The 21,298-nt window shown below is 38.2% G+C and overlaps 1 protein-coding gene across 1 annotated transcript in view; it reads left to right on the top strand.

Annotated features, from left to right (window-relative positions):
* Window positions 1–21,298, top strand: part of cyst (rho guanine nucleotide exchange factor 18 cysts) — a 549,231-nt gene that overhangs the window by 295,148 nt on the left and 232,785 nt on the right. Inside the window, exon 11 of the mRNA XM_067147675.2 lies at window positions 10,636–10,747. Within this exon, the coding sequence (XP_067003776.2) occupies window positions 10,636–10,747 (112 nt within the window). The remainder of the gene's footprint in view (window positions 1–10,635; window positions 10,748–21,298) is intronic.

Below are 21,298 nucleotides of genomic sequence, written 5' to 3'. Positions count from 1 at the left end.
ATTTATAGAGGTGAAAGAGATTAAATTCATTCATATGATCACTCATGGCTGAGAATCTATTGTATTTCTTGGCATTTACATGTTCTTTATATCAGGTTAAAAATTTCCTTCCTGTGTGACCAATGTAGCTGATGCTACACTCAGTTCAATTTGTAAATGCCAGAGTTATAATACTCTGACCAGTTTGTTTTTTATTTTATAAATAATTTTGTCTAAGAAAGTTCTGTTGTAACCATTTTCAAAAGCAATGGTTTAAATTTCTTTTTTTAATATAGATTTTATTAGAAAGTGAAATATTGAGAGCTCTGGACATCATGTTGTAAAATGCAGTTTTTTGTGCGTGCCTGGATAAAGGGAATCCTGTTTAATCACACACACATTTTGGGTTGGTTTTCTAAAAATGTTGTGAGACGATTATTGTTTCTAGTGATTCTGAGATGGAGAAAATTTAGGGTTTTATTAACTTTAAATTCTGTGGTAAATTTGAGGTGGGGATTTAATACATTGGGATTATCTAATAATGTTTGGCTGTCAGTGATGTGTTGGTCTGTTAGAGCAAAAATATTGTCTGCATATCGTGCCCAGAAAAAATTTCCATTCATGTTATTAATGATCTTTGATTGCTCCAAATTATCAATGTAAACCTTAGCTAAGATACCTGAAGCTGGTGAACACATAGGTAAACCCTTCTGTTGATAAATGACTTCTTCTTTACGATGAAGCCCTCTAGGGATCACATGTGAATTTCAATTCATCCTTCCTTGTTGTCTCCTTTTCCATTCTTTCCAGTATTACTTAATCATTTCACTATGCTTTATTCTTCTGTCCTCAAACCAGTCTGCTGTGAGCTTGCATCCGGGAGATAGTAGGTTCGAATCCCACTATCGGCAGCCCTGAAGATGGTTTTCCGTGGTTTCCCATTTTCACACCAGGCAAATGCTGGGGCTGTACCTTAATTAAGGCCACGGCCGCTTCCTTCCAACTCCTAGGCCTTTCCTATCCCATCGTCGCCATAAGACCTATCTGTGTCGGTGCGATGTAAAGCCCCTAGCAAATAAAAATAAAAAACCAGTCTGGGCAGGGTTTTCTTTTCATTCTTCTTCCATTCTTACATTTTTTTCTTTAAATCTTTCTTTCTATAGTTTTCCTCTTCTCTTATTTTATTTCTCTCTAAATCTTCATTATGACTTCATTATTGTTCAAAACTAACTTTAAGATCTTGAAAAATTCTTTAGTTTCTAATTTGCTGAGATATTGTGTTTGTTCAGATTGTTATTTACTATATTAGATTGACGGTTCCATCTGGGAATGTTGGAATACATGTTAATAAGAATAATCGTATGGCCTCAGCTACCGTGCGCAGACATTTCAATTTTACGCCATCTGTCTGTGTGCTCGTCAATTTCGATGTTCTGTTTTACTCTAGGCCTACTAAATGGCAGACAGAGTAAACCAGATCTCTCTTGGGCATCTCTGGCTGTAATTTTAATTAATTTTGTCGGGTAAACACCAAATGTGTCACCAGAGATCTTTTACGTGCTGACATCGTACGACATGGAGTGTTGAATGGATTTTTTTTCCGCCCTTCAAATATCTGACTACCTCTGCCGGGTTTGACCCAGTATCTTGGGATCGGAGGCCGACACACTACCACTAATCCACAGAGGCAACTGGAATACATGTTACATATATTGAAAGAATGTGTGGTATGATGGGATTGTAGCGTTACTTTTTTAGAAATGTTACAAAAAGTATTGAATTTTTGACAAGTTCTGGTAGAAAAATGGTAATGATTTGTTAATTTTTTTAATGAATTGGGAGGTTCTAGAAGTGGGATTATTTCCAAAGTTTATAATTGGTTGGATTGGAACTCCAACTTTATGAATTTTCGATAAAGCTTGTTGGTCTTAATTTGGAACTTTCATGTTCATAGAAAAGGAAGCATGGAATTAAGTAATTGTTTCAAATTATTTTGTATTTTATTAGTGGGGTCCTGTTGGTTTTTGAGAAACTATTGTCTGGATTTGAAATGTTCTGTTTTTTCAATGTAGTCATTTCTTGTCATTAATATGATGGTTATCGGTTTTAGTGATGACAGGTGTTATTTTTTATCTTTCGTTTGAGCAAAGTTATCTGTGTGTTGGTGATGTTGGTTTTCTCAGATTTTTGTTTTTTGACCAAAGTGTTCAATTTTTCTTTACATTGTATCGTTATTCATCCTGTTTTCAGCTGGTAATTTATTGATAGCTTATTCAGTTTCAACTGTGGTTGTTGTAGATTGGTGGAGTTATGTGAGTTCCAGTTGTGTTTAGGGCCTTTGCTTAGAATGGATTGCTCAGTTTCATTTAAAGATAGGTCTGTGAGGTTTTTAATGAGAGGATGGAAGATGTGTGTTCTGTTAACATTCTTAGAAAAGGAATTATTTCTGAACAATTCATTGGATTTTTGATCCTTAGGTTTTTCATCTTAGGATTTTCTGTTTTTTAGATAAAATGTAAAACAGTTTGTGTTCTGTATGGTTTTGGAAGGATTTCCAACACTATTTATTATCTCAGTGAAATTTCAGAAAGGAAAAAAAAAAGTCCTTTTCAGTGAACTAATAAATATTATGTCATAATCCAGAACTAACAAAACATTCAACACACATCCTTTCCCATTACACCTGCCTCCTCTTATTCCCCTCCCTTACCCTCGTCAATTGATTTCTCTGAATGACAACAGCTCTCTGCCTTTGCCGAAAAGTGGTCAGTATAATGTCAACAAGACGTCATGTGGAGAGGATGGAGCCCACTTAGGGGGACTGAAGGACAGGGAGTGTGTACCCGGCTGCGGTATTTTTCAATTTGGTTTTCTTTTCTTTTTTTCTATCATGCATTTACGTAGTTTTGATAGATTTGAACATGTGATTTCTTCTGTGATGACACTTCATTAAACAAGCTCCGTCCTACAAGATAAGGTCCATCATAATTAATTTTAAAGGAGTTGCCTAGGTCCATTGTTATGACTAACAACTTTTTATAAAGCCATTAAGATGCTACAAAATCATGCCATATATATTTGAATAGTGTGATTTTTAGCATTGTTGTTGTTGTTGTTTGAGTCATCAGTCCATAGACTGGTTTGATGCAGCTCTCCATGCCACCCTATCCTGTGCTAACCTTTTCATTTCTACGTAACTATTGCATCCTACGTCTGCTCTAATCTGTTTGTCATATTCATACCTTGGTCTACCCCTACCGTTCTTGCCACCTACACTTCCTTCAAAAACTAACTGAACAAGTCCTGGGTGTCTTAAGATGTGTCCTATCATTCTATCTCTTCTTCTCGTCAAATTTAGCCAAATCGATCTCCTTTCACCAATTCGATTCAGTATCTCTTCATTCGTGATTCGATCTATCCATCTCACCTTCAGCATTCTTCTGTAACACCACATTTCAAAAGCTTCTATTCTCTTTCTTTCTGAGCTAGTTATCGTCCATGTTTCACTTCCATACAATGCCACGCTCCACACAAAAGTCTTCAAAAACATCTTTCTAATTCCGATATCAATGTTTGAAGTGAGCAAATTTCTTTTCTTAAGAAAGCTCTTCCTTGCTTGTGCTAGTCTGCATTTTATGTCCTCGTTACTTCTGCCATCGTTGGTTATTTTACTACCCAAGTAACAATATTCATCTACTTCCTTTAAGACTTCGTTTCCTAATCTAATATTTCCTACATCACCTGCCTTTGTTCGACTGCACTCCATTACTTTTGTTTTGGACTTATTTATTTTCATCTTGTACTCCTTACCTAAGACTTCATCCATACCATTCAGCAACTTCTCGAGATCTTCTGCAGTCTCAGATAAAATAACAATATCATCCGCAAATCTCAAGGTTTTGATTTTCTCTCCTTGGACTGTGATTCCCTTTCCAAGTTTCTCTTTGATTTCCTTTACTGCCTGTTCTATGTAAACATTGAAAAGGAGAGGGGACAAACTGCAGCCTTGCCTCACTCCTTTCTGGATTGCTGCTTCTTTTTCAAAGCCCTCGATTCTTATCACTGCAGACTGATTTTTATACAGGTTGTAGATAATTCTTCGTTCTCGGTATCTGATCCCTATCATCTTCAGAATCATAAATAGCCTGGTCCAATCAACATTATCGAATGCCTTTTCTAGATCTACGAATGCCATGTACGTGGGCTTGTCCTTCTTGATTTGATCCTCTAAGATCAGGCGTAAAGTCAGGATTGCTTCACGTGTTCCTACATTTCTTCTGAAGCCAAATTGATCTTCCCCCAACTCAGCTTCAACTTGTTTTTCCATTCTTCTGTAAATAATACGTGTTAAAATTTTGCAGGCATGAGATACTAAACTAATAGTGCGGTAGTTTTCACACCTGTCAGCACCGGCTTTCTTGGGAATAGGTATAACAACATTCTGCCGAAAATCGGATGGGACTTCTCCTGTCTCATACATCTTGCACACTAAATGAAATAACCTTACCATGCTGGTTTCTCCTAAGGCAGTCAGTAATTCAGAGGGAATATCATCAATTCCAGGTGCCTTGTTCCTATTTAGGTCACTCACAGCTCTGTCAAACTCTGACCTCAAAATTGGGTCTCCCATTTCATCAGCATCAACAGCCCCTTCATGTTCCAGAACGAAATTATCTACATCGTTACCTTGATACAACTGCCATCTTTCTGCTTTGTCTTCTTTCCCTAGAAGTGGCTTTCCATCTGAGCTCTTAATATTCATGCACCTAGATTTCCTTTTCATGACTCTCCACTCTTCCTCTACTGTGTTTCCTTCGGCCTTTTCATTTAGTCCTTGTGCAACATGTTCCTTGAAACAATCCATCACACTCTTTTCTTTCAACTTGTCTAGATCCCATCTTTTTGCATTCTTTCCTTTCTTCAATTTCTTCAACTTCAGATGGCATTTCATGACCAACAAGTTGTGGTCAGAGTCCACGTCTGCTCCTGGGAAAGTTTTGCAATCCAACACCTGGTTTCTGAATCTCTGCCTATTCATAATGAAGTCTATTTGATACCTTCCAGTGTCTCCAGGTCTCGTCCACGTATACAGCCGTCGTTTGTGGTGTTTGAACCAAGTATTGGCGAGGACTAAATTATGGTCAGTGCAGAATTCAACCAGCCGACTTCCTCTTTCGTTCCTTTGTCCCAATCCAAATTCTCCTACTGTGCTACCTTCTCTTCCTTGGCCTACCACTGCGTTCCAGTCTCCCATCACAATTAGATTCTCGTCACCTTTGACATATTGTATTAAATCTTCTATCTCCTCATATATTCTTTCAATTTCTTCATCATCCGCTGAACTAGTAGGCATATGGACCTGCACTATTGTGGTGGGCATTGGTTTGGTGTCTATCTTGGCGACAATAATTCTTTCACTATGCTGGTCGTAGTAGCTTATCCGCTGCCCTATTTTCTTATTCATTATTAAACCAACTCCTGCATTACCCCTGTTTGATTTCGTGTTGATAATTCGGTAGTCGCCTGACCAAAAATCCTGTTCTTCCTGCCAACGCACTTCACTTATACCAACTACATCTAACTTTAGCCTATCCATCTCCCTTTTCAGATTCTCTAACCTACCACAACGATTCAAACTTCTAACATTCCACGCTCCGACTCGCAGAATGTCAGTATCCATCTTCCTGATGATCGCCCCCTCTCGTGTAGTCCCCACCCGGAGATCCGAATGGGGGACTAGTTTACCTCCGGAATATTTTACCCGGGAGGAAGCCATCATCAGTACATCATTCATACAGAGAGAGCTGCATGTCCTCGGGAGGTGGTTACGGCTGTAGTTTCCCGTTGCTTTCAGCCGTGTAGCAGTATCAACACAGCTAAGCCATGTTGAGTATTATTACAAGGCCGTCTCAGTCAATCATCTAGACTGCCGCCCTTGTAACTACCGAAAGGCTGCTACCCCCCTTTCGTTGAACCATTCGTTAGTCTGGTCTCTCAACAGATACCCATCCGATATGGTTGCACCTGCGGCTCGGCTATCTGCATCATTGGGACACGCAAGCCTCCCCACCGCGGCAAGGTCACATGGTTCGTAGAGGAGGTTTTTAGCATTAAGATATGTAAACCAGAAGACTTTTAACAGTCGTGCTATACATATTTAGAGGACTTTTAATTTTAACATTATTTCGTGTATCATAATTTTTATCTTTCCAGTGGCATGTAATGCTACGAGAGGAATAGGCAGTTGTGTTTATGTTTCGTAGATCTAGAGAAAGCATATGACAGGGTACCGAGGGAAAAGATGTTTGCTATATTGGGGGACTATGGAATTAAAGGTAGATTATTAAAATCAATCAAAGGCATTTATGTTGACAATTGGGCTTCAGTAAGAATTGATGGTAGAATGAGTTCTTGGTTCAAGGGTACTTACAGGGGTTAGACAAGGCTGTAATCTTTCACCTTTGCTGTTCGTAGTTCACATGGATCATCTGCTGAAAGGTATAAAATGGCAGGGAGGGATTCAGTTAGGTGGAAATGTAGTAAGCAGTCTGGCCTATGCTGACGACTTGGTCTTAATGGCAGATTGTGCCGAAAGCCTGCACTCTAATATCTTGGAACTTGAAAACAGGTGTAATGACTATGGTATGAAAATTAGCCTCTCGAAGACTAAATTGACGTCAGTAGGTAAGAAATTCAACAGAATTGAATGTCAGATTGGTGATACAGAGCTAGAACAGGTCGATAATTTCAAGTATTTAGGTTGTGTGTTCTCCTAGGATGGTAATATAGTAAGTGAGATTGAATCAATGTGTCATAAAGCTAATGCAGTGAGCTCGCAGTTGCAATCAACAGTATTCTGTGAGAAGGAAGTCAGCTCCCAGACGAAACTATCTTTACATCGGTCTGTTTTCAGACCAACTTTGCTTTACGGGAGCAAAAGCTTGGTGGACGCAGGACATTTTATTCATAAGTTAGAAGTAACAGACATGAAAGTAGCAAGAATGATTGCTGGTACAAACATGTGAGAACAATGGCAAAAGGGTACTCGGAATGAGGAGATTAAGGCTAATTTAGGGATGAACTCAATGGATGAAGCTGTACGCATAAACCGGCTTCGGTGGTGGGGTCATGTGAGGCGAATGGAGGAGGATAGGTTACCTAGGAGAATAATGGACTCTGTTATGGAGGGTAAGAGAAGTAGAGGTAGACCAAGACGACGATGGTTAGACTCAGTTTCTAACGATTTAAAGATAAGAGGTATAGAACTAAATGAGGCCACAACACTAGTTGCAAATCGAGGATTGTGGCGATGTTTAGTAAATTCACAGAGGCTTGCGGACTGAATGCTGAAAGGCATAACAGTCTATAATGATGTAATGTAGTAGCATGTAAAGTTGTCTTTTGTCAAAAAAATTTCACTAGCCAGTTGAAGATGGTCTAAAAGAGACTGAAGCATGTACTGGTGACAAATAATACTTTTCATTATTGTAATTATAGTGTAAAGTTTTTGAACATTGTATTGTATTTAGGTGGGCACAATTATAATTTTCTCATAAGAATCAATTTCTTGAGATTTTAAAATCGATACGGAACCAATCATGAGCGTTATTGTGTGTAATTATTTTCCTAAGAACTCCAGCTTTTCTAACCTGCTCCTGAAGCTTTGAATGAGCAGACAATAGGTCATCTGCATAGTCTAGGTCTTCAAGATTTGGTTCCACTGTATTCCACAGTTAGTGCACATTGCCTTCTTCGTGACTGTATTGAGTACCAAAAGAACATGATAGGTGACAGCAGGCACCCTCACCTCACTCCTGTTTTCATACTGATAGCTTTTGACAGCAAATCTTTATGTTCAACCTGGCATGTGTTGATATCGTACATTACCTTTATCAGATTTATAATCTTGTCTGGGACTCCAGAAGTCTTCATACCCTTCCACATTTGGCTTTGTTTGATGGAATCAAATGCTTTCTAAAAGTCCACAAAAGTAGATACAAAGATACCTGGAACTCGGTGAACTGCTCTGTTACAAAAGACTTTTGCCGCTTCAGTTGTTGCATTAAGTAGATCCCCCCCTTTTGGGAACCTTTACTAGAATGCTTTTGTTCCATTCTTTAGTGTGTTCTTCTATATCCCAAATTACTTTCAGGAGTTCCAACATTGTTGCTGTCCATTTGGGATCAGCTTTCAGTGCTTCTGCAGGAATGTTGTTGATGCATGGGGCTTTTCCACTCTTCAGCTGTTGGTTGGCAGTAATGATTTCAGTCTTCGCCAGTGGCAAGGTTGTGATTCAGGGATTAGGTTGAAAATGGCCCAGTTCTTTGTCACCATCTTTTCCTGCATATTGGTTGAGAACCTTCGAGAAATATCATCCTTGGCAAAACAAGAATATATTTATTTTAAGTGTCACATTTAGAAGATCTGCTGACAAGTACAATGAAAATGTCAAAAGTAACAGACATATAGTGAGTTACTTAATTAGTGCCACTTGCTTTATTGGTCGTTAAGGATTGCCAGTTATTGCAAGCTAATGATTATGCAAATAAAGAGCATTATGTAGATCTGTTACATTTACTTGCTTAACATGATTATCAACTACACTATCACCTACAAAATGTTACAGTTTTCTCGGAAGTTTCTGATAATTTCTGAAATAATTTAATATGTTTCTAACATTATGATCACTGAAATACAAAAGGAAGTGAAAGAAGGTAATTTTATTGCCATTGTCATGGATGAAATTACAGGTCTTCCTAATAGATTACAACTTTCTACAATTCTGTAATATGTTGATTGAATTCAAATGGAAATGTAGATGAAATTTAATATCAGCTACAGTTCAGATCATTACAACATTAGAATTTAAATTCATACCTTGCACTACCTCAAATATGACCCGAACTCTTATCTTCAAGAAATAACACGCTATGCATATGCGTTTTTCATTTGTTTCCAATATTCCGCTTATTAACATTGTTCTCCTCACAATTGTTTTTTATGTCAACTGTTCTGCATCTCTAAATAATCTATCATACAAGATCCTATAAACATTAATATATACTCCAATTATATTAAATTGTATTATATATTTTTGCACCTAGAAGCATTTGCAGGCTTGATCATTGAGCTATTCACAGAGTTTCATTAGTATTTAGAAGCACAGTGCTGGACATTGTGTATGTTGTGCTGCTCTTCAAGAACTTGCATCTTACTTCATTTAAGTGACTTATCTTTGACTTCTATATAATTTTAGAACTTCAGAGTTATTAAATTGTATTATAACTTCACGCCTAGTAGTATTTGCAGGCTTGTTCACTGAACTGTTCACCAGTTCTCATAAACATTTTGAAGCACAGTGCCGGACACTACGTATGTTATGCTGCTTGTCAAGAACTTGCACCTTGCTTCATTTATATGACTGATCTTCGACTTCTTCTGGATTTTAGGATCTTACATCACGCAGTGCTAATCCCCATAGTGTTATAGTGCTTCTTGAACTGCATTTAGTGAAAGAATTATCCTTTAATTATTGTTTTCCTATGCATTGTTTTATATTTTTATTTAATCGGCTGATGATGACCCAGAATAGTGGTCAAAACCAAGTCAAATAAGAATGTAAAGTTTACATTTCTTATTTTCCTTGTATTGAATATGTTGAACCACTTTATTTCTTGTTTCAATTTAAATGTAGATGAAAGACTTACAGGTCTCTCATAGTGCATTGGCACTGCCTGTGGCTCCGAGTAGCCCACACAGTGGCCTCCACTATATGCACTAGCCATGCGTATTGGTAAGTGTGCTAGTTACAAACTGATGAGCCCAAATCGGCACACTGGGGTAAAACGTTGGCAACCAAGAATGAGTTAGCTGGAAAATTTATAACTTCCAATAACGGACCATTTATATAAGAATTATGAATTTACTAATTCAGGACAAATATTTCAGGTTTCCTATGGGAACCAATATAGCCTATCTATCAGCTACCTCCCCTTTAAATCACTGTTTGACCCTCAGTAAGAGCTTAGGTTAAAAAAAAAAAAAAAAAAAACTGGTTTTGAAGAACACTTTTAAGAATGAATGAATGAATGAATGAATGAATGAATGAATGAATGAATGAATCAGGATGATTTTCAGGAATGACATTAGCAAATTCATATTTAAAAAGTGTAAGATGAATATGTATTGTGGAATGATGATGACTTTTTTTGTTTTAAAGAGTACATTTATCAGTATTTGGCTGATATTGGTTTTAAAAATGATTATTTTTGAAGGGGTTTGTGGGTAATTGGGGATCATACAAAAAGCAATGGCTGTTCTGCAGCCACAGTGCAGCTAATAAATAATACTGCATAATATAATTTTACTCAGCTTGGTCTGCTTACAAGTTGTATTGCAACTTTATCCATATCTAATTGTGTGACCTTTTTTACTTGTGTGTCTGTATATTGAAGGTTCCTAGCTGTACATAACTCCAAAGTTGTGTTTTTGTGAATGTTGATTTTTTTAAATTAAAAAAAAATATAAGCAGATACAAACCTTACTAGAGAATATTTCATGCATAGTTAGAAATTAACTTCACCTCCTTTGATCCTGCACTGTATTTTACTGAGCACATTATGTACATACATTTTAATATAATTTTTTCTGCACTAGGATAAGATAAAGAAGTCATCTCATCAGTGGGTATCGGCATGCTATGCTCAAGCGCATGCTTGTGATTGGTGTTCCAAACCCCTCACTAACAAACCTGCACTGTATTGTGAAAGTAAGTGACACCTAATTGCCAATAATACTTGTTTGTATTTTAGAGTAGTTGGTATGTGAAACTTAGTTTAGTAGATTTTAATAATAATTGATGTATAATTTTGCACTAAAGTCCCTTGAAGATATTATTGATTTGATAGAGAAGTTTCATAGAGTTAACCCAATAAGTAAAGTTTTACCGAATGAGGTAGTTGCATTGTTTGGGCTGTGTAGCTATTATCTTGCATTCAGGAGCTGGTGGGTTTCAGCCCCACTATTGGCGGCCTGAAAATGATTTTCCATTGTTTCCTATTTTCTCACCTGACAAATACAGGGACTGTACCTTAATTAAGACCATGGTTGCTTCTTTCCCAGTTTCAGCCCTTTCGTATCCTCTTGCTACCAAAGACCTGTCTGAATTGGTGTGTCATTAAATCAATAAAATAAAATAAAATAAAATAAAAACTTTTATTAAGCCAGGCTGAGCGGCTCAGAGCGGTGGCTATCTGAGCCCAAGTTTGGGGGGTTGATCTCAGTTCAGTCCAGTGGTATTTAAAGGTGCTCAAATATGCCAGCTTCATTTACTGACACATAAAATAACTCTTGTGAGACAAAAGTCTCATGTATCAGTTTCCCTGAAAATTGGAAAAGTAGTCAGTGGGATTTAAAACCAATATCGTCGTCATTATTAAATTTGTATTAACAAGATTATTTGATGTATTAAGAAGAATGTTTAATTCATGGGAGTAATCTGTGCAGATATGGGTAACATGATATTTTGGGTATATTATCACATTGGGTAGTTGTTAGCCATTGGTCAGACCTATCTGGAACACTAACCTTCCAACTTCTCCTACCCATTCCTCTTTTATCACTCATCATCATCATCATCATCATCATCATCATCATCATCATCATCATCATCATCATCAATGTAACTCCTATCTGAAGCATAGGGCATTGACAAATTTTTGCCATCAAATTCTGTTGTTTTTTTTTTGATCACCAGGCAAGGTTTCTGTCCCATCTTTCACAGAGTTTCTCATGTGGTCTTTGTTCTGCCGCTGCATCTGGTAACTCAGGGATTACATTTTAGCGCATCTTTGGTGATGTTTGTTTTGCACCTTAACGTGTTTCTGATCCACTTTTATTTTCTGCATTGCACCTCATTCTTAATCAAAATTTGCTTTGTCCTACCTGAAAGATCTGCATTAGAAAAAATCAATGACCATCATATCTTCAGGATATGGCTTGCAGTTTGGCTAGTCGTCATGTCTCTCAACTATACAGTAGGAGAGATTGATGTTTGGTGTTGAATATGCACAACTTTATATTAATATGGAGCTGCCTTTATTTCCATATTAGTCACAGCAATGTAAATGTGCTTTTGGGCTTCTTGATTCTTTCTGTTCCTAAAATCATCTGTTGTTCCCCCATTGGGGAGAACTGTTTAACTTGTTTGTTCTCCTGATTGTCTAAGATGAAACTGACTTTTATGCAGTTTAATTCATACTGTCATTTTGTCTACCACTACCATCTACTTTTTCTCCTCTGTTTTCCAGGCATGTTTGTACTTCCTTCATCAGTCTGTTCCTCTGGGCTTCTTTCGTTCTAATTTCAAAAAATTATTTACTTCAACACTTTCACTACAGACAGCAGCCAGGGCATTTAACCTGTCAAGCGGTACATTTCTTTCGAGGAGCTTCTAACACAGTGGCACATTTTCTATAAGGTACTGGGAAGTAACATATAGTGCGAAACTCTTGTGTAGTATAGTACTTTCATCAGGTTCAAAAGTACAGAATATGTATCAAGCTGTCAAAAATGATCATAGTATGAAGGGCAAGGTGTCTGGCTCGCTGAAGAAAGCAACGGGAACTTATGGTGAGATACTTTTAATTGGTCATTAGTTCTGCTAATTCAGGCGTGATAAACAATTGAAAATATTCTAGCAGGTTATTTACGCCTTCAATTTGTACATTCAGTCCAGTTGCCCCATAAATGTAATATCGAATGAAAATTCTAAGTTCCCATGGAGGGAATTAGATATTTTTTCCACCAATAGAGCATGTCGGCCGTTCAGATCCTATCTTTGTCCATACGTCGAGCAGAATATCACCGCTAATGCTACCGTCATGTTCACTTGAGTTGCTTTCACCATTGCACTCGCTATCTCCTGACATTTCGACATTAGTTTCATTATCAGATGACACATCACACTCTGAATTGTCACAGTGTAATAAATCAAACAGTTCTTCTTCTTGCAGACATTTCTGAGCTTCGCTTGCACCTGCCATAATGCACTATCTACCACTCTCAGCAGCCTGGCAGCCGGGGCCAGCTAGCTGCACGCGGAACAAAAGCATTTCGCCCAGTCATGTGGTTTTAGGAGAGTGCTGCTGCTGTAGACAAAGCTTGAAACTAACATACACGCATAAAAGAAAGCGATCTCGGATCATACGACGGAATAAGTCGTCATACCCATTGCCGAAAGACAGTTACAATGTGATGACGAAATATTCCGTCATGGCCACTTAGGAAGCCATACGGTTATGACGATTTATTCTGTCATTACCACTTGAAAGGTCAAACCTCCAGCGTAGCCATTTTTAAAAGAGTCCTTGTCAGCTGATCCTGCCTTCTACACTGTCGAACAAAAATATTTACCACTCCTTTATTATACTTTGAAGAAATGTGGAAATTAGAACAAATCAGCGGAAGGAATCCTAGTCTGATTTTAAGGTGCGATATTGGTGTCACATGCTCCAGGGTGCAAAGGGACACCATATATTTTGCAACATGACCTTGTGTTGCATTCTTTTAACATGGATATGTTTCTGGACTGGGGGTCTATCTGGAAATAGTGTAATTATGTGTGGACAAGAAACCAACACCGTCATAACAAGGCAACCAGTGTACGCCATATGGATGGAAGAACGATGTCATTTTGGTGGAAGAGAAAACATGCTTTTGGAAGATGTTAATTTTGGATGTATTAGACCTCCCTTGGTCAATTCTTGTTCCTTTCCAACCCCGACAGTATTAGAGCATATGAGGCCTAGGGAGTCTTTCATTTTCGTGCCCTTCGTCTTTTTTTTGGCTGATACCTTAATTTTTCCAGTGTCAAAAAGTTTAAACTCGCCTGTAAAGTTCTCTGTATATTCTTCAAACTGATACTTAATTCAAATTTGTCAGATTTCTGATCTGTTTTCTGCTGGAGGTACTTGTCCATTCTGATCTATTGCACTCTAAAATATGATATATAATTAGGTATTATGTAGGTATCCAGAGAGTGATACCTGTAATCTAATCTTCACCCTGTGTGCACCATTTGAGCTTGAGCTTCGCTTTACGACTTTGAGTGGCAGCAGTGTCGGCCTGGATTCTGTTATATTGCAATATCAAAGTATTTACAGACCTTTAGAGACTCTTGTCATTGTTGTTGAAATCATATATTGTTAGCTATTGTTAGCTATAATACAAACTACTTTCCCTCCTTTTTTGAATGTCTTTGGTGATTTAGACTGTCCAACATTGTCCTCTCTTCAGTATCACTACAATTTTTGCAGGATAGAGATTTATTGCAGAAATAGGAAAAGAAAGCTACGGTAGCATAAATGAAGAAAAGCATGCTATGGTATGTACTTGCAAGACAGTTGGTTGGTCAAATCAGCAGATTACTGGTACTGTAAAATTAGGAATTTCTGAATTTGGTGTTCGAAGCGAAGACAAGAGACAGGCACTTGCAAACGTAGTGGACTTCCTAGAAGAACATCCACTGAGGATAAACACATTGTGATCTTAAGCAAGCATAACTGAAGGTTTACAGCTGTGAACATCTGTGCTGAAATCAACAGAACTCTAGAACAACAAGTGTCAGTGTTGACTGAGAAGAGTTTCGAGTTTACTTACTTATCTTAAATTATAACCACATAGAATCATACAACTTACATAAGTGTATGCACTGGCTAATATGGAGTGGTATGGTTCACACATATTTGGCCTATATATGTACCGTACCCAGGGGTAAATACCCTCTAGGACGATGCCTCCATTCCTGTATGAACATCCGACTAACTCAGGGTTGGGCAGAGTGTGGGTTGGTTGTCGATTGGGTCAGGATAAAGTCGAAGTTCAACACTAAAATAGCAATCAATGACAGGAAATGGAGGTATAACACCAATGAGAAACAATCATAGGGGGTAAGATGGATTTATTAACAAATATCCCCGATCAAATCACACGAAAATAATTGAATAAAAAAAATAATAACTTGTAAAAAATGAACTCAAAGTAATAAAATAAATCGAAATCAGAAATGTTAAATGAGTGATAATACAAATTTGACATTAAAAGAAAAACAAGTTCAATAAAGAACATATATAAAAATCAAGACTGAGTTTCTTCTCATAGTCCAATGTTTATGTTGTATGGCAACAAGTATATGCAAACACTGCCATGTGGTGTTTCGGTATGGAATTTCACATTATCACATCCCAACGATACGGTTTCAAAATTAAGTTACTCCCGAGAGTCATCAAACTATTTCCGTAAAATCAAAGTTACATCATGTGAAAAATTACGACGGAAAGAAAAATACTTAAGACGCACCGGACGCTATGTAAGGTATGCAAAATACTAGGGGCAAATCCTACACTATATTTACAATAATTCAAATAATCAAACTAAACATATATATACATCGGATATCGAGTAAAGTCTTAAATGCTACACTGCTTCTAATGTGAATCCCGGTTCACAGCAAAAGATCTAGACAGAACTAGATGAACCAACAATACATCAGCACTCGGGCTGTTCCCTTTAAAAACAACGAGACAAGGTATACAATCACCAAATAATAAGGTAAAACCATCCTGTAAGATAAAAACATATAAATAATCCTTGATGTCATGAAGAAAGCAATGGGCAACATTGCCTCCTTCTGCTGCGTTTGAGCGCTCAATAGCGCGGTCATCCGTCATGTACTTCCGGGTAGATTACGAGCTGTAAAGAAATATAGAACTCCACTACGCTAAAGATTGGATTTTGTCTCCCGTGGCCGCCGCAAAGGAAATACTGTCTCTTTCACACATGCCGATAACACAGGCCAGGAGTCAGCTTGCCATGAGATAACGCCCATCATCAACTACACGGAAACTCCCGTATATTAATTTCTTCTTAGCATGCTTGGGCCATTTAACAACATCAGACTCAATAGTCTGGAATTAACACTGTCCATTCTGATCACAATATACTCAGAAGACGCTAAGCAGACACACACATCTGCATAATTTCCCTCTATCTTGTCAAGCATACAATCGGCCTGCACCAATACATTATAATTAAGCATGCAATTATTATCTCATCATTCCTCATGAATCCTACTGGCCTTTCCACATAACGAGACGCTGTTCGAGTCCTTGGCAGACCATCAGGCAAACAGAATCCAACTTAACTTCAAAGATCTTAATTTAACAACGACGTTCTGCAGCTCCTTCTGGCAGCTTCTGTAAAACCATGCATCATGCAAAATAGCTATACCTGTCTCTCTGAATAACCGAAATAAAATGAATTGATACGTGTTTGACGTAATATAAAAATGAACCTGTCGATCTAGCCCTTCTAGCCTATATTTAAGGAAAACTTGGAATATCCTACGCTAAGTACTATATTTACAACAATAACTGATCCTATCAATCCCTCATTTTCCCAAACATCTAATCATAAAGCAAAATAAAAATAAAATAAACATGCATTAATCTCGTATCCGAATCTACCATAGTAACAAAATTAAACCAATACATGCCGTCAGGCTTACTTTAAATGAAAATAAAAATTCTATCTACACTGCCCTAGTACCTTAACATAACTTACATGTCATGCCATATATAATACGTGCATCTTACTTTATGATGACTCTCGGGATACCAGGATAGCAGCTTACATCCCCACTAATTTTGGGATCTACACCATGATAATCACATCCTTAACATGTGGGAATGCGCTTCCTTCCTCTGCAGGTGCATCCATCATCTTGCTGGAAAACAATTCACTGGAACACAGAAGACTATAGTTGATAATCTCTTCGCTGCTTAATGCTGCGAGCCGAAATACCCTTTCTTTTACCAGATCAGCTAACACACTGATTCACATATATATAACACACTTCACTAAAAGGGTAAAATTACAGTTTAAAAAGCAGCCCACGGTGCGGTACGGAAGTTCCACGCGAATACGCGCCCGTCGCGAAATAGTGAAACACTGGCACGTTTCCACCACACTTGTTATTCAGCGGTCACTACACCGTCTTTATCGATTAAAAGTAAACTCTGTCAAAGCACAGTAAATATTACGACTGCACAATTTGAAGCATCAATGAGAACCAGTTACAATTTCTGGAATATCGCCACGTTAATTACAATCACCAATCACAGAGTTGGTACATCCGCACTATTCAAACTTTTCCTACAGAGTGCCGAGTTAGTACATCCGTACTGCTCAAATTTCAACTACAGAGTGACGCTCTCCAGAGCTTGGGTTACTGAGGAGGCTTTGGTGACGCTAATAATGTTGGGGTTCCCGGGTATCTGAACCAACCACCAATCAGAGAATTCGTCATGTATGATGATACAATACTTATTGTGATATATTTATAAAACACAGCTCAAACATTAGCAAATCTCTTCCACCAATTTCTATAATACATTTCCAAATATATCTAACTTCAGAAACTGTGGAAAACCGATTGTTTACAGAAACTGACTTTGTCCACAGAGCATGTTGGTCATCCTGGAATTAATATTTGGCGCGGTGTAGCCTCCAGGTTTGCCAAATCCTTAAGTTCCCATTGGCTGAAATATCTTGCTTGGTCAGCATGTAATACACGTGTCGATCCTTGCCAGCGCGTGGGTACGCTTACTTTCTCACGGTCATGCGGAAATATGAAGCAACATCCAGCAACTTACAGTCTTGCTCAACATCCGGTATTAACTATCTTGGGATACGATACTTTACCATATTAGACTGTAACTTTTATAAATGAATTTCACATATTTGGTCAAATAATATTCCAATTATTATTATGGGCCGGTAGGATACGGCTCATCCTTCTCTTACCCAGGGAAAAAAAATGAATATGGAATATTTATTTTTTTTCTTAATGTATTATTTGACTATTTATTATCATCTGGATATATGCAATCTCTTTCCTTTAGTACTATTTGCCGTCTCGCAAATTTGTATTCTCTTCCCACAGTCTATCATTATCTTGGCGGATGTTGTAGTAGATGTCAAGTAACGCATGAAAACGTCTCTGCACACCACCACACTCTTCACAATCTTCTTCCTCTGAATAATTGTCTCTTTCCATCTGCGCGAAGTTGACATTCTCCGTGTCTTCTTCCGGGTCATCTGCATCCACCATCACAGCTTCATCATTTGGGTTTTCCTCTTCTTCTCCATCATCTTCACTCTCATCTTCTGCCATCTCTCCTTCTTCTTCTTCTCCTTCTGGGATGTCGTCTATTCTAATTTGACCTCTGGGATAATAAAGCTTGAGGTTTGAGGCATTGAAAACCTTCTCCGTAGATCCGTCTAAGCTACAAACTTTGTAGGAATTATTTCCATATACCTGAGTTACTTTATATGGACCTATATACAATTCAGCAAACTTCTGACAGAAGCGCGCTGACACATCTGAGCTCTGAGGACGTTTTACCAGTACAAGCTCATCAACCCGCAGTTGTCTATGAAATCGTTTATTCCTGCTTCTGCGTAGCCTCTTGTCTGCCTGAGCCTTTAATTTTTCTGCAGTCTCTCGTATGCATAATTCTGCAGACGGCCTTGGGTCATTTGGACATTGAATTTTCTCGTACCATGGACGCTGTGGGTATTCGTTGAGATGAATAATACTGGGAATCTGTCCGGTACTTTCATGCTTGGTAGAATTAATGCTTTCCATGATAATTGGAACTACATCTGGCCATTTCCAGTGCTCTCTTGGTATGAAGATCCGACAGTACTTTGCTATCTCTCTCATAACACGCTCGCTCGGGTTAGACTCCGCATGTCTCACTGAACTCAACACATGTCTTATCTCCATCCTATCGAGCTCCCTCTTGAAAGCAGGCGAGGTGAACTGTGGACCGTGATCACTTAATATGCTTTCTGGCTTACCCATTCTCGGAATGATCTTATTTTTAATCTGGTGTAGTGCGGATTTCGTGTTAGCCTTTTGTACGGGACACAAAGTTACATACTTAGAAAATACATCCATGCATACTAGAATATATTTCACACCGCGACGTCCTGCAGGTAACGCTCCAAAATAGTCAATTGCGAACAGTTTCCTGGGCATTGTGGGCAATACAGCTCTTGGTTGCTGTTTTAATAGGAAAGTGTTAGGTTTGATACGCTGACATGTGTCACAGGTTCGCAAGACTTGTTGAATCATGCGCCTCATCCTTGGCCAAATAAATGTTTCCTGTAACGTAGCTGTAACTTTCTCAATGCCCGCGTGTCCAGTGGTATGATGCCCTAACCATATCAAGTCCATCTGGAACACTGGTGGAACAACAATACGAAATTTAGTGTGTTCTTCGTCAATAAATTTATGCAAAAGGTTATTGAAGTAGTGATATTGGGATGCCTTCTTTTGTGCCTCGATGAAACCTGGGGTGCCGGGTTCAAGTTCCTTATTAAAATAATCAATCAGTAATTTGGTTGGTCCATAATTTTTCTGCTCTCGGCCTAAACTTGGTAACTTGTCCAAAATGTTTTGGTCCTCTTCGCCCAACATTGCCAAATTTACAGTAGCCTCAACTTCATCCGGGTTTCGACTGAGTGCGTCTGCCACGGTGTTCAATTTGCCTGGGCAGTGTTCTAGTGTCAGATCGAACTGTTGTACAAATAACGACCATCTGTACACCCTGTCGCTACCTACATTGGATTTTAGGATGAAAGTTAATGCCTTATGGTCCGTTCTAATGATGATCGGAAATCCATAAATATACTTCTTCCACTGACCTAGGGCAACTACTATAGACAGCATTTCTAGTTCCGTTGTAGTCCACTTTAACTCATGGTTACGTAACTTCCTGCTCGTGAATGCCAAATAAGTGATCCTGGGTTCGTTCTCTGGATTTTCCTGATACAGAACCCACATGCCCACATTTGAAGCGTCTGTTTGAATTATGAATGGACAGTCATACACAGGATAGCCTAGCTTCACTGCCTTCGCCAGCATCTCTTTGGTCTTTCTAAAAGCCACATCTTGATCCTCTCCCCATTTCCATCTGTTGTTCACCTTCAAAAGCTCCTGTAATGGTGCTACAGTGTCTGTATATGATTTACAATGGTCCGAAAAGAATTGACAAAGTCCTAAAAACTGTCTAATATGCTTAATTTTGGTAGGTTTCGGAAAATTTTGTATTGCTGATATCTTCGCCGGATTAGGCTTGATTCCTTTTCCATCGATGACATGGACCAAAAATAAGGTACTCCTGCTACAAAAATGAGATTTCTCCAGATTTACCTTGAAATTGCAGCGATTAAGATCTGCCAAAAGTCGGTCAATTTTGTCCAAATGTTCCTCGATTGTTTTCGAACAGAAAATTATGTCATCGATGTAGATGATAGTAAATGATTTTATGTCTGGACTTAAATTGCCTTCCAATGCACGGATAAGAACGGAACTTGAGTTCTTTAACCCAAAGGGCAAACGTAAGAAGTGATAGGTCTGGTTGTTGATCATGAAACCAGTTAGCATACTAGATTCTGGATGTAATTCAATGTGATGAAATGATGAAGTTAAATCAACGGTGCCGAAGTACTCCATGCCTCCGAACCTCTTTAAAATATCCTTAATTGCTGGTGCCTGCGTATACTCGGGGACTAGGCGCTTGTTAACCTCTCGTGCGTCCAAACATACCCTCACAGAACCATTTGCTTTTGGAACAGCCAAGATCGGACTCAAAAATGGTGTGGGCGATTTGGTAATGACTCCATTCTTCTCCATATCATCTACCAGTTCCTTCACCTGAGGGAATATCTTCTCGGGAATGGGATATGGTCTCTGTTTAAATGGCTCCCAGTTGTTCACTATAATTTTGTACTTGTAGTTAGGTATTTTTCCTGGTTTTGATCCGAATACATTCTTATGTTGTTCTAAAATTTCTTTCATTTTTCCACGGGCTTCTTCGTTCACTGGTGCTTCCGCTAACTTCTCTGGTAACAATTTTGAAAATTTTTCATCCTCCTCGGCTTCTAAGTTTAACGTCATGGCCTCAAAATATTCTGCGAGCTCATTACAATTTTCTACAAAATTTACTGGAAACTCAAAAGGTTCTTCTTTTCCCTCGGTTACAGTTGCTGTCCAAATTCTTTCATCTCCAACATTCTCTTCAACCTGGTCTAATCTCAGCTCTTCACTAGAATTTTGTGTTCGGAAAATAATGTTATTGTTTCCCATGTCTATCAAGGCATTGTATTCTCCAAGAAAATCTGCACCAAGAATTAAATTAAATTCCATCTTTGGTAGAATTACGCAGGGATGTGACATAGTTAAATTTCCAAT

This window comes from Anabrus simplex, chromosome 5 (genome assembly GCF_040414725.1).
Source record: "Anabrus simplex isolate iqAnaSimp1 chromosome 5, ASM4041472v1, whole genome shotgun sequence".
NCBI lineage: Eukaryota > Metazoa > Arthropoda > Insecta > Orthoptera > Tettigoniidae > Anabrus > Anabrus simplex.
Note: the sequence above shows the minus strand (reverse complement) of the source record. Positions and strands in the feature narration are given on the sequence as shown.